The sequence below is a fragment of the Dermochelys coriacea genome, chromosome 2 (assembly GCF_009764565.3).
Source record: "Dermochelys coriacea isolate rDerCor1 chromosome 2, rDerCor1.pri.v4, whole genome shotgun sequence".
Taxonomy (NCBI): domain Eukaryota; kingdom Metazoa; phylum Chordata; order Testudines; family Dermochelyidae; genus Dermochelys; species Dermochelys coriacea.
The window spans coordinates 204,777,024-204,791,439 of record NC_050069.1 but is presented as its reverse complement, the minus strand read 5'-3'; the positions used below and the strand labels follow the sequence as shown (position 1 = coordinate 204,791,439).

The following is a 14,416-nucleotide window of genomic DNA, read 5'->3' as shown; positions in this document are numbered from 1 at the left end:
CCTCAAATAGTTAAAATGCAGAATTGTCATCTACAGTCTTTCTGCACAGAAGAATAAAATAGTTTGATAGTAATCACAGCTGTCTCCCTTATTTTCTCCAATTCAGTCCTTCCAGCCTCAATTTAAATAGTTTTCTATTTAAATTTAGTAGATTCCTGTCCAGCTGAGTACCTCATCCCTACATTAAACTGTAAAATCTATTTTAATTACAAAAATTGTTTCATTTCTTTCTCCCTCTAATGCATAGTTTTTAAACCCTCTTAATTGTTGAAAATAAATTTTCCTTCTACCCCCTTCTCAGCTTAGTTCTCCCCACACACGTGTTGTTATACCCATTATAGAAAAACATTACATACAAAACCATCACCCACAGATTGTTCTCCCACACTTGCTATCCATTTCAGCTGACAGATGCTGGGCTGTGCTTTTCGGAGTATTTAAGATGGCAAAAGTCCTCTTTGAGCCCAACTCTAGGGAGAAACAAAAATAGGTTAGATTCATTAGAGCATTCACAGGTAATAAATTCTGTCGGTAAGGTTCCAAGTTCTGTTTAAAGCTAAAGGGGCCAGATTGTCCTGCAGCTTCTGCTAGATCTGGTGGATCTTGGGTGAAGGAGGAACTGAAGCATCATTTCCCTATGTCTTGGGACTCTGGATGCACTAGGGGATCATGGTCCAACATTGTGGGGGGCATGAGGGGAAGGAGTTATTTGCTGCACTTTTCTGTCCTGAGCATCAAAGATCAGCTTAGCTATTCCTACCTAATTTAATACTGCCTGAAGCAACACTAACTTAGACTTCATGTCTGCATCCTACTCAGAGTGTAGGGGGTTTTCTATAATTGCAGTGTCTGGTCAGTGGCATCCCAATGTCCGCAGGAGCCATGATGTTAGGGTTGGGGGTGGAGCAGAGGAGCAGTATGGTAGACCTGACCACTCACAGTACTGAAGGCCTGTCACCCTCACATGCCATGCCCTTGGGACCAACAAGGTTGGGAGGTGGCAGGCTCTTCCTTCTGAGGGGACAAAACTCTTTAATGTTTCTCCCACACTGAACTCCCATCTGCAGAAGGGTACCACTTGTGCCACAGAAAATGCTATAGCAAAACAGACCAATGAGCCATCCCATCAATATCTTGTCTCTGTGGGTGAAGAATGATGATGGAGATATACCACAGTGAAGATGTAAAACATTATTGAAAAGTGCTTTACAAATATTAGACAATCACAGCAGCCCTTTAATTATTATTATCCTCCCCATTTTGCAGATGGGGAAGATGAAAGACAGATAGATCTCTCTCATCTTGAACTCTGGTAATCCAGGTCTCAGTCATAGACTTGAACCAGTCTCAGATACTTCAGAGTAAGGCGTAAAAAAAATCTGATGCCCCTAAATGTGGTACTGTCATGATACACTACCATGCCACTTGAGAGGGTGCTCTATGAGAGAGGCTTAAAAATTAAAGCCAACTTTATATGATCAATAGGGCAATTCACTGAAGTACATAATGTCTTAAATAGTAGAGGCCGTTTCAACCCAGGTGGTGGTTGTTCTCTGAATAGAGAGGCTTAGATGAGAGCACATGTGCAAAGTAAAATTAAATTTATGCAGCATTTTTTTAATTCAGCAGCGCATTTTTATTCAGAAAAAAAGAAATAAAGTATATGTTAAATCCAATCCAATAATAGGCCATAACAGAAGAAAGCTTAAGTGTTAACTTGGACCAAAGTCTGTATCTATATGGGAGCTCTGATTTACACCTCATTTTTAGTGAGTATATCTTTTCAAAGTGCTATCAGTTCCTAGTAGTTAGAGATAGAAAATATATTAATATGTCATTGAGTTAATTCTCATGGAAAGTCAAGATATTACCCTCATTCCAGACTTCTCTTACCCAAAAGACCTGTTGGTGTCTATATATAAATAGGAGGCTTCTACAGAGAAGAGAACAAAAAATAAAAGAGGAAAAATAGCTCTCAAATCACAGAAAAACATCAGTTGGTTACAGAAATAAATAAAAATACTTTACCTTATAGCAGAGGAGTTCAGCACATCATTAAATATTACAGTGTGATTAGAAGAGAAATATCAAAATAGAAAAATACTGGAGTAAAAAGGTACAGATAAGTAGGTCTCAATATGCTGGGGACCCAGATATGGCCAACATGTGGCTGACTACAACTGTTTATAGTGTTTTCATAATATTAAAGAAAGTTCCAGGATCTTTCAAATTTAAATACTTCATCTGTTTAGGAACAGACTAATTTAGTGACCTCAGTGTTTTCCATACATAGATTAGTCCTTTTCACCTGCCTCCATCAAAAGGATGAGGGGTCGCTAAGCTAATAGCAGTGTAGACAACAGTTATTGTAGATCTTGGTTATTTTAGCTGCAAGTTGAACATGTGCGAACCAGGGCCAAGACTCAAAAATGACTAGTAATTCCATTTTTGGGTGCCCAGGTGGAAACACTTTAGAGGTAGGGGTTTAATTTTCAGAGAGGAGCTCAGAACATAGTTACATTTAAATTGTTTCAAAATGAGCACCCAGAATCTCTAGACACTTCTGAAAAATTAGACCTAGATTGTTAGGCACATTTACAGCTAGGATTTGGTCAGCAGATGCCAAATTTTGGTAGCTGAACAAAGACGATATAAAGTGTGTTTGTTCTAACTAAAAAAGTTGTGGGGCTGAGATACAGCAAGTTCAGGCACAACCAGACTGGTTGTCTGAGCAGCCAGAAACCGGGGTCATTTTTCCAAGGTTCCAGCAATTATGATCTGTTGATTCAACCTCACACAGGGATTCAGCCCAGCCAGTTTCCTTTGCATTAAATGTGCTGGGTGTAATCCTGACCCAATTAAAGTCAATGGCAAAGTTTCCATTGACTTACTGGGGACAGCATTTAACCACTTGTGTGTCACATCGGAGGCAGGATTTGGATTTATATTCATGCATTTCCTTGAAAAACTCGCTCTTTTAGAACACTAGTCCATTTTGTGCACAGTTTATCCAGTATAAATCTGGTGTACTGGGATATATGGGGATTATTCATGCTAGTGTAAAATATATCCTGATAGGTAGTTTGTATTGCGTTTCTGTTAATGACAGAGGGAAGCATTTTTGGCTTCTAGCACAACTGATTCCCAGGCCTCCAGCATGTACATATTCATTCAGCTACTTTTCCCATTGATCCATCAATTACAGTTTTGTGGTGAGACCAGAGCTGCTTGGAATTTGATATATATCCATCTATAATACTTAATTGAAGAACAGTGAAATAATTAGTATTCTAAATCTCCAGGCAGTCTTGTGAAATGTGGTTATATATTTTTATTATTTGAAAAGTTTTGGTGTTTAAATTAAAAAGTTTAAAAAAAAAAAGGAAGTTAGAGATTTTAAACTTCTGAGTGCATTTACTGTGTACTAGCTTCAGCCAGCTCCCACCCCGCTTCAAAGAAAAACTTTTAAGAACCATCACAGTTCAGATATTAGCGTTTTCTTTTCTAACTCTCTAGACGTGTCAGGTACAAATGTCAATTCTTTTGCCAAATCTGGAAAACAGGATAGAATGTCGATAATTATTTCTTCCTCTAAATATATTTTTGTTATATGAGCATAATGAGCTTGTGTTGTGAAGGGTACAATATTGTGGAGCCCCTCAAAATAATTTAAAAATAATGCATGTGGGTATCTTTGTGAAAAATCCACTGTACATCATTAAAGGTGAAGAGACCCAGGTGCTCACTGACTGTGGAGGTGCAGCAAGACACTGTATGTATGTCCTTGGTTTTCATATGGTGGTAAAGGAAAAGACAAGTCCACGTTCTTAAAAGTGACCTGCAAATAATAAAAGTCCAGCTACTTTGTTTGGGACACTAGTAATTAATTCTAAAGTTACTCTAAGGTAGGCACTGACCTCATAATTAATTTTAAATCCACTATTCTTGTTTTGCATATTGCTGGCAAGCAAACATTGTGTGGGTTTCTTTCTCCTTCAGTGCTGGGTGGGTTTCTAGTTTCATTTATATTTATTGTGTACTCCACAGGAACATTGCAAAATCTGCCCCTTCCACCACTACCATATACTAAAAAGGCATTTTCTAATTATTCATCCTAATGAGAAGTTTGAAAAACAAGTGACATTCTTATGAACTTTAAAACCAATAGATATTCTTACCAACTTCAGAAACTTCATATACAATAATAATTATGATGTATATAAACCACCCTTTATCAGAGGATATTAAAGTTCTTTGCCATTATTACTTTACACTTACAATCTTTCTGTGAGGTGTCACTTTTTTGGAAAAAAAAGATTGACCTTTCTATTTGTATATTATATTTATAATGTAGCTATTTTAACTAGTATAATGCCACTGAAGTTTGATATTATTTTCTTCACCTGTAAGGGGAGGGTCATTAGGTAATATGATTTTAATTCACTCTTGGAAGTGCTCTAATTCCACACTAAATGGAGATTCAATAGTGACTGTAGTGCATGTATTGTGAGCTAAAGAAAAGGTGTGAGCTGTGGTCATGAAGGTGTATATTGTGACTTTATATTAGGAAGGAACTACATGTAGTTCAAGGTATTGAGTGTAATGGTCAAAGTACTAAATCATAAATTTAGGGTCTGACAGGAACAATTGAGACTGGAGAGGATGCAGGGAGCTCCTTTCAGTACATCTACTAAATGCAGTGTCCATGCCCCATAATATGTGTGTGGGTATGATCAGTACCCTATGGGGAAAGCACTTTTTAAATATTAAAAACTATTACTGTGGACTGTCCCTCCAGCCCCTGCAGTATAGACATACCTTTTGAGGCTATCTTTATGCATCAGGCAGGAAAAATAAAAAATACAGGTTCATTTTATTTGCTCTGTATTTCCCCATGGCTATTCGAAATCAGCCTACTTCTTTTAAGCAAAAAGCATAACCTCTTATAATAAAGCAAAGTCAAGTTAATCTGAACAACTCTACAAAAATATCCTCATGCTGAAAACCCAGAGTCAATCTCAGCTCCTTCATAAGGAAAGGTCAGGACCATAGGCCACAGCTGATGTAATTTCTAAACAAATTAAGCTGTATTTCACCCTCAAGTTATAGATATTGATTCTCTTTAGTTGGTGCAATTGAACTCCAGCTGACATAGTGGAAAATTGAATAAAATAATAAAATAAATTGATAATTTCTCTATTAAACAGTCAGCCTTTGAATTGAATACGTATTATAACCACTATTCCCAAGGCTTCCTAATCCGTAATTATATGGCCAAATTCATCCTTGGTATACCAAGGAGTTACTGATAGAAGTGTACTCATTCTTGTCCAGCTCAGAACATTGCTTCCACATCCCTCAGCTCCTTCAGACTGCTCGCATGGCCTTAGCAACTGTTCTTTGGCTTTACTGAGGCACAAAATGGAAAGGCTGGATGTATTTAAAGGTTGTCCCAGATGGTTTCATAAATAGTCCCCCGTCAAAGTCCAGGAAAGCCTTAAAGGGATTAAACATAAAAATTTAATAACCAGAAGAACTTTGCAATGTAAATATTAAACATCCTTTTTAAATATTAAACACGAAAGTTCTTCTGATGTTAAGCTACTGTTAAAGTACAAGTAGGATGGAAACTGCTTTCAGTCACCAGCACTTGGGTTCAGAAGCCATTATTGTCACAGAATGTCAACAATTTTCTAAACCACAGAATGATTTCACCCATAGACTTAGAGATTCTGTTTGTCAAATATATCTCAGATGTTCTTCACATGCAGCTTGTCTACACTACAAAAAATAAATCTTGACAATGAGCAGCAGCACTAGGAGTAGTTTAGCTGGTACTGAACGTGGGTTAGCTCCCAGGTATTGACGAACTGTGTTCAAACTTGCAGGTTTTGTGGTGCAGACAATCCTGGAGTATGTGTGTGTGGTGAATAGTGCTTCTCTTCATTATTGCTAATTTGAGCACAATGGGTACAAATTTCACATAATGAATGTGAGACCATACAGGGCAAAGCATTTATAATCAATGAAACAATAAGGCAGGTACTGTACCTAAATACTATTTATAAATATACTTAAAATTACCCTTTGTCAATTGTTGAGGCCCCACCCAAATGCCAGCATGAACTCCTTGTTTATTCAAAATGGCTACAAGACTGCAACGTTTTAAAATATAATGCAACAAAACTTACCTAAACACAAGAATTGCTCATGATGGCCACTCCTTCTGAACTCTTTGACCTGGAAAGGACACACAGCTGGTCTCCCCCAGCTGATCAAAGACAGAATATGTGGTAGCACCAGCTCCAAGATCTACCTTGTGGCACCTACACCAACTATTTCTCATTCAGAGCAAGGGGGTGTCCTCAGACTAAGTCACATCAGCACAGGTGACTGATGGCTTGATGCTTTTTCTCTCAGATGGCCAACAACTGTGGAGTTTACCATCAATTCCATGCCCTACACCTCATAATCATCCCAACCTACAATCAACAATGGTGATTATTTGGAGATGGCCCCTAAGTGGCCTAAAATTTACTGTTCTGTTGGAAGGGAGGACGTGTAAGAACCTGCACAGCCATGAAGCAGCACAAATACCTGCACTAGAGAAAAGTTGCACAGTGTAACCAACACATACATACACACACACACACACACAAGTCAAGATGAACTGCATTTTATCAAAAAGAAAAGGAGTACTTGTGGCACCTTAGAGACTAACAAATTTATTAGAGCATAAGCTTTCGTGAGCTACAGCTCACTTCATCGGATGCATTTGGTGGTTTTTCCACCAAATGCATCCGATGAAGTGAGCTGTAGCTCACGAAAGCTTATGCTCTAATAAATTTGTTAGTCTCTAAGGTGCCACAAGTACTCCTTTTCTTTTTGCGAATACAGACTAACACGGCTGCTACTCTGAAACCTGTGATTATGCAATGCATTTTATCAAGATGCCAGTGCCAACCCTTTTCTTATTCAAATATTGCTGCCTTTTAGACAGACTATATACATCGGAGCACCCTATTGAGCCAGCCAATCTGGTGGCTCAGCGCTGTTCCACATTGTGGTGTCTGCCCTTCCATTTCTTTACATTCCTACTTCCTTTTTAGTTTCTGTCCAACAAGTCATTTTAAAAGTAAAATATACAGTAATAATAGTGACAGACACATGGTACTGTAGAATCTGTGACAAAAAAAAACAAGCTTCAGGAGAAGGTACAGAGTAAAGCAAATGTAAAACCGTTGAGACATTCTACTTGTTGTTGTCACATTGGATCAAAGCCAACATCTCATTTCACAGATGTAGGGAGATGATAAACACAAAACCCTTTCCTTTTTTAATTACCTTTCAGTTTCTATTCAGATCTGACATTACAGCTCATACCTGAAAATATCAAAGCAAAGCACGAGCTTTTCCATGCTGATGAAGTTGCTCTTCTAGGGTAGAATTCAGGCAAATGAGAACTTAAATTGGTTAAGGAAATGTAATTAATACTGTATATTAACTCATGTCCTCTTTTTTAACAGTTTATAAATGAATATCATTGTTGAAATTTGATGTCCTTTAAAGCAATTACTACATGATGGGCCACAAAGCAATACTGTACTAAATTCATTTTGTGACATGTGAACCAATGTTAATACAGTAGATGATCGTTTGCAGCAATACCTTGTAAGAGCAACCACGACTTATGAGCAACATTTCCCACAGGAACACTGTCCCTACTGTGAATTGTCGACATGCTCTGTAACAGCTACAGCCACATAGGAGCAACATAGCAAAAGGGCAACGATATGTTGCTACTAATGAATGTCTACTGTACAATATACTCCCAGTTATGCCTGTAACATGCATTTTATTTGGATAATCGGGGGTGGCTTCACCAACAGCTGGGGGTTCGTCATTGTCCTCCTCACAGTCCTGGTTGGGGATCTCTGCTGTCCCTTCTCACTCACTCCTCTGACAGCAGAGCTGCAAAGGGCTCCATGTGCTGCCGCAGAGCAGGTGACAGCCAATGCCTGCAGGCACAAGGTGCGAGGGTGAGGTTGCGGTCCTGACAAGGCAGAGCAGAGACCCCCAGCCAGCGTCTGCAGGGATTGAGTGTCCACAGCCCTGCAGAAGTGCAGGGAGCCCTCTGCAGCTCCTCTGTCACAGCCCCACGCACTTACTCCCTTTGACTGTGTGGCCTGCAAAGGACTCCCTGCACTGCCACAGGAGCCATTCAGCATCGGGGTTGCCTCCCCATGGCCAGGGGCTCCTTCTCCTCACTGTCCTAGCTGGGATGGGGAGGTTGCTCTTTTAACCAAACCTCTGCATTATCCAAATCTCTTCCTTATTCCCTAGCATGAGATACACGCTGTAGAGGCAGATATCTCATCTATCTCATGCTAAGGGATTCTGATAATGGGGATTCAGAATAGCAGCCGTGTTAGTCTGTATTCGCAAAAAGAAAAGGAGGACTAGTGGCACCTTAGAGACTAACAAATTTATTTGAGCATAAGCATCAGATGAAGATAGCTGTAGCTCACGAAAGCTTATGCTCAAATAAATTTGTTAGTCTCTAAGGTGCCACTAGTCCTCCTTTTCTTTTTGATAATGTGGATGTTCAGATAACAGGGTTTTGGATTAGCAGGAGTATTCTGTATATGAAATAGAATACTGTGCTTTATTCTGTTGTTCCTTTCTTTAGTGGACAGCAGTGGTTACAGTCCAGGACAGCAGCTTCCTCACAATTTTCCTCAATTGTGACATGCAAACCCCTTATTGTTCCCATTCCCAAACTGGTTCCCTACCATGTCAGATTTGATGGTAGTAAATCTTGGTTATGTGGATAGTTTTCCAATGGAGAGTAGATTCAGAGAATTAAGCTCATTTTACTTTTGACCTAACCCAGATTTGAAGGCAACTCTTCAGAGGTGAAAGGCTGGTAGAACTGACATCGCCATACAGCCAACAAACAGCATCTGGGTTTAGTTTTGGAATTGCTTCAGGCTCCAGGATTGAGTTGCCTTTAAAGATCAGGTTACTGTTGACGTAGCTGATCGCTTTGTTTCCTTGAATGTTGTTTTCCTTTAACTCATTCTGGATTATGGTGTGTGCATCTCATTCTTGTTTGAGCCATCAGTTAGGTTTGCATTCATTTTGGAGTGCATGGGTGTTGCATATATCTAGGTTTTGCAGCATAGATTTTCAGAGCATACATATATTCCAGTTGGCAATCAATTGTATATAATAGTACTTCACTTTGTGAATCAGGATCAAATAGTGTGTTAAGGCTCCTTCATTCATTTTTTCAGTAACTCAAGCAGCACCCGAACCTCCACCAACTCAAGTCTCTCATAGTCATAAGGAGGAGCAAGAGGAAACAAGCCCTTCCTCAATAGATTCCTCAAGACCAGTTGATTTATCATCTCTGAGTGAAGCAGTGTTTCCCCTCAGGGCCCCACAATTAGATGACTTTAAGGAGTTCTAAGACCTCTGGGGAAAAAAACAACAGTACTCCAGCTACCATTGGAGGAGGTGCAGGAGCCCACCCACAAACTAGTGAATATTTTGCAATCTACCACTCTGGGATGGTAGCCTGGCCTATAAATGAAGCAATAATGGATTCAGCCCAATCACTATAGCAGACCCCAGCTACAATTGCCGCCACATCCAGGAAGGTGAACAGAAAATACCAAGTTCCATCTGGAGATATGGAATATTTTACAACCCCCCTGGTTATCATGGTGGCAAGACAGAAGAGAACAGTGCTAAAAGAAAAGAAGCTGAAGAGGGTAGATTTATTTGTCAGAAAAGGCTATTTGGCTTATTTGGACTTGCCAACTATCAAACATTTTGGGGGGATGGAAGGAGTTCAGTGGAGCCCTGTGTTATACAAGAAGTCAGATTAGATGGTCACAATGGTCTTCTCTAGCTTTGAAATCAATTAATCTATGCATTTTTTTTAAAAGTCTTGCTTCCTTTTCGTGAATATCCCCAAAGCCAAAATGGTAGGGCTCAAAGAAAGGAAATGTGTCATTGTAATAGCCCTTACCAAGGGACGGTGACTTGTATTGTTCTGTATTGAATTCATTTGAAAGAATTATGAAGCTTTGAAAATTGGTCCTTTGGAAAAACAGTAAGTGATCATGTAATTAAAGACTGTGTCACACCTCCCTGTGCACCAGTGGGGAAATTAAGGGTGCAGAAGTAATCCTAATTCTGGCATTTCCTAACGTTTAAGTGCTTTACTTTGCAATCTCAGTAGTGGACTTCTAACAGAGTTTGTGTATAATTTCCTAGGTTTTTAAACAAGAAAACTGGGGGGAAAAATCCATCCTGTGGCATCATATTGACAACCACATGGTTCATCAGCAGGGTTGGAATCTTTAGATCCACTGCATTTACCTTTCCCACTTGAGTTAATGGAGTAACAGATAGCAATAGCTGGTTGTCATTCTCTGTGTGGACTAGCAGTGGGGTGCAGGGAGAGAGGCACGCTTTTCCCAGTGGGTTTCATAGATATTTTCTGACAGCAAAGGAATAGTGAGACTCAGCAATCTTGGGTTCCATTTCAGGCTCTGGATGGGAGTGTGCTCTAGTGGGCAGAGACTCTTCTGCCTATTCCACTGCCCCCCCGCCCCCAATAACTTGACCCATTCTGCACCATTCGCTTCAACTTGTCCCATTCCTGTCTCTTCTCCACTCCTGGTTCCTTGCCCCAGTACTGTTCTTCTTAACTTACCGGCCCAGTCTCCTTGCTAGTCTCTCCAGCCAGGCTCACTATCTGAGACTCCAGTCTCTCCTCTTCTCCCCCACCACTTCCAGTCCCAGGCTTCTTGCCCAGCCACTTCCAGTTCTCTTCTCTTGGGTCCTCATTCCATCTACCCCACTCACTGGCTCCCAGTCCTAGTCTTCTCCTGCAGGCTTGTCATCCAATCTCAGTCACCCTGTCCAGCCCAGCCCCCAGTCTTCTTTCCTAGCCAGTCCCTACTCTCTCCCAGCACCCCAGCTTTCTCAGCTCCCCGTAGTAGGTCTTAGTCCTGGTTTTTGTGTCCAGTCAGTCCCAGTTGTCCCTCTGCTCCCCAGCCCCTTGTCTGATTTCAATGTTCGCCCGATAAGCCAACTATCTCCCAGCCCCACTGCATTTCTCTCATCATCTCCCAGTGTCCTCTCCCAAAGAGTCACAGCCAGTCTCCTTGCCCAACCACACCAGCTCCCAGTCCCAGATTCTCTTTCCCCCACTGCCAGCCTCCTTGTCCCAATCCACTCCTTTTCTCCCCCTGGTCCAGCTCTTGTCCCCTCTACATTTGAATCAGGCAGCTTCCTCCTCCACGAGGCATGGGAAGAAGCATGGTCATTAATAGCACAGGAGAGACCATCTCCCTGCTCGTAGTTCTAGGGCCCACCCCACTCCGCCCAAAGTAACTGGGAGCAGCCATTACAGAGAAAGCCAGGCTTCACAGTCGTAGCCCTGGGCTGGATAGAACGTGCACAACTATATGCAGGTGCATGCTCCCTGAGGACAGACTCTCTGGAAATTTAGCTGCTGAAATTGATAAAATCTCTACTGAGCATGGGCAAACTTCAGGTTGTCAAACGCTCATAACTTGGCCAAACTTGAGCATATTTTCACTCCAAAAGGCACATCCCTGATACAAATGCCATCCCCCTGCCAAATTACAAGTCCTTGCTTTAAAATATTGAACACTAGAGCCATTCAAAGAAAAGGTCTCAAGAATTTTTTAACATGGAGAAAAAAACCCACTTTTGTAATCTTGTTCCTGGAAATGGCTGAACCGTTTGGCTGAAATTTTTTAGAAAAAAAATCAGCTTGAGGCTGACACGCAGTATGGAAAATTTCAGCCCAAACAGTTAAAGGTTCACATAGTTGTAAGCAACAAAGTCTCATAATGGGGAGTGTCAGGCAAGGTTAATTGTAGGCCGAGCTACCAGCACAACCTATAATAAACAGCCTGGTTAAAGTTCTAAAAGTGCATTCTAACTAATCCACATAACTTGTGCTAGAAACAGATGCATTCTTGCTATGACTCACTTATTCTACCGGAATGTTTTAAATTAACTTTCTTGGTTGTCATGTTTGGGAAAATAAAAAAAGTCCTGGTTTCCTTTAATAGAGGAAAGAATCAAAACGCTATTGAAACCAGTAGCTGAACTTTCTGTTACTTGTCTCCCCAAAGGTGGAACATGCATTGCCAATTGCAATTTCAAGGAGGATTTTTATTTATTTATTTATTTATTTTTGTATACAGCAATGTTTTCCATTTGTGTGGCTCAAACAGAAATAATTTGGTACATTCTGATTCCATATGAAAATATTTTTCATCAGTTGTAGGTGTCAGTACCGTAACATTCTTTAGCAAGTTCTATACTGATCTGGTATGCTTATCCTGTTTTACTTCAGCAAGCAAAGGGTGGCCCTCCAGAGAGTGCAAGAGTCTTCTTTGCCCAAGAGTCTCTCTACATGGGTACTGTTAAGTCTTCTATGTGCAGGGACTCAGGGAAGAGGCTGTTCTCTGTAGCATGGTCAGCCCATGGATTTCTGCAATGTAAATAGCATATAGCTATTTGTAGCAGCATTGACTCGTGGTGATTCACCTCTTTGGCTCTTCCTGAGCACAGCTGCAAGTAGGGAGAGCCTAGATAATGATCGCATAACTCCACCAAGCAATTTCTGTAGGACAGGACCTGCTGTCAAAGTTCTAGGCCTACCCTTTCTCTGAGCATCTCCTTAAGCTCCTCCTAGTACAGAAGGACAAATACAATTCCTTGGAAGCATCATAGATGTAACCCCGCTGAGTTTTCAGTCCTCTCTGCTCCTCTCACAACAGCTTTCTCTGACACTAGCCCTTATTTAGGCTTATCACCAGGGTAACGTTGAGTGAAGAGAGCTGCTGGTAACCAAAAAACAAAAGGTGTACAAGTGAATATTCACATCTGTCTGCATTAATAAACAGCCTGTGTTAAAACTATAGCAGATTCCGTTACTGAAAGCTGTTGGGTAGCGAGGGTTTCTGTTCTTTTGTTTATACATCCAGTTGGCTCCAGAGAAAGCAAGCAGCATGGCTTCTTACTAACGCACAGTAATCTGGTTTTGATCTTCAGGGCAACTGTACAATAAATCTGAAAAGAATCCTATTATTGATTGTGTGTTCTAACTGTATTTATTCTTACAGGGACAAGCTGATCTTCTAAAATATGCTAAAAATGAGACATTGGAGAATCTGAAACAAATCCATTATGCCGCTTTTTCATGTGGACTCAATAAACCAGGCACTGAAAATGCAGAAGTCTCAAAGCCCCGTCGAAGCCTGGAGGCCATACCTGAAAAGTCAAGTGATGAAACTGGAGAATGAGGGAACTTTCTGCTCATAATTCTGGAGTTTATAACTCTGCAACCAATTGTAGCTGCACAGGACATTTGCTTTGCACTTAATATTGAAAACTATATTTGGAGTTTTTAAAGCACAACTGGAAAAGCTAATTACAATCTATTAAAACTGTGAATGTACGTTGCAATTCTGCGTGTGACGGCAATGAGATTGTTTAACATGGAAATTATCTTGCTGGCCAAAATGTATATGTGTAAAATATATCATAATTCAGTAAAGTGTGCTGAAAAGGGGAGGTGGATTCCTAGGTTAGACTGTGACTGTGCTTGATTTTCAAAATAATTAGGTGTGCAATTCCTTGATTTTTGTGCAGAATTCAGTAATTGTTTGTAATACATAGGTATGCAATTGTGCACCTAACTTATGAAAATCAGGTCAATAAAATGAATTACACATTCCCTAAAAAATGTGGATTTTATTTTAGACACTTGAGGGTATTTGGGTTTGAAGGGGAATATTTGTTTTCTTGTTGAGCCATATATAAAAAGGAGAATGTAACTAGACAGTGCTCACTGACTCTTCAGTGCACTATAAGACAGCCATTATGTGAAAGGAAAATGTGCAATCAGTCTGATATAGCCTAGGTTTGAAGAAGATACATACCTATGAACTTCAGCAAATGTGTATAGCTAATGTAGAAGTGACCAAACTGCGAGTAAAGTGTTGTAAATAATTTTTCATTCTGTGAAGTGTTCACATTAAAAGAAAGTTTTGTGATATGACTCCCATGCAAGTAAAGCTTTTAACTAAACTTTAACTTTATTTTTAGTTTAAAAATATTTTCTTCTATACATAGTAGGTGATATCTCAGTTATGAAGTTTGTCAGAAACCTGTTTCTGTTATTTATTTTAGATAAAGGTACAGTAGCTAATGTACTCATAAAATTGTTATACAAACCTAGAGCCATCTATTTGGGCTTCTGATTTAACAATAAAGTGCAGTGTATCATCACACAGTGCACTATATTCAAAGAAAAATAAGATTAAAATGCAGTTTCTATTCAGCAGGGGAGATTTTATTG

The 14,416-nt window shown here is 40.0% G+C and overlaps 1 protein-coding gene across 3 annotated transcripts in view; it reads left to right on the top strand.

Annotated features, from left to right (window-relative positions):
- PLCL2 (phospholipase C like 2) overlaps window positions 1-14,114 on the top strand; it is a 175,773-nt gene extending 161,659 nt beyond the window's left edge. For all 3 annotated transcript variants that reach the window (XM_038392111.2, XM_038392112.2, XM_038392115.2), the window contains exon 7: window positions 13,179-14,114. In XM_038392111.2, the coding sequence (XP_038248039.1) occupies window positions 13,179-13,358 (180 nt within the window). In that variant the 3' untranslated portion in view covers window positions 13,359-14,114. The remainder of the gene's footprint in view (window positions 1-13,178) is intronic.
- Window positions 14,115-14,416: the final 302 nt, after the last annotated feature.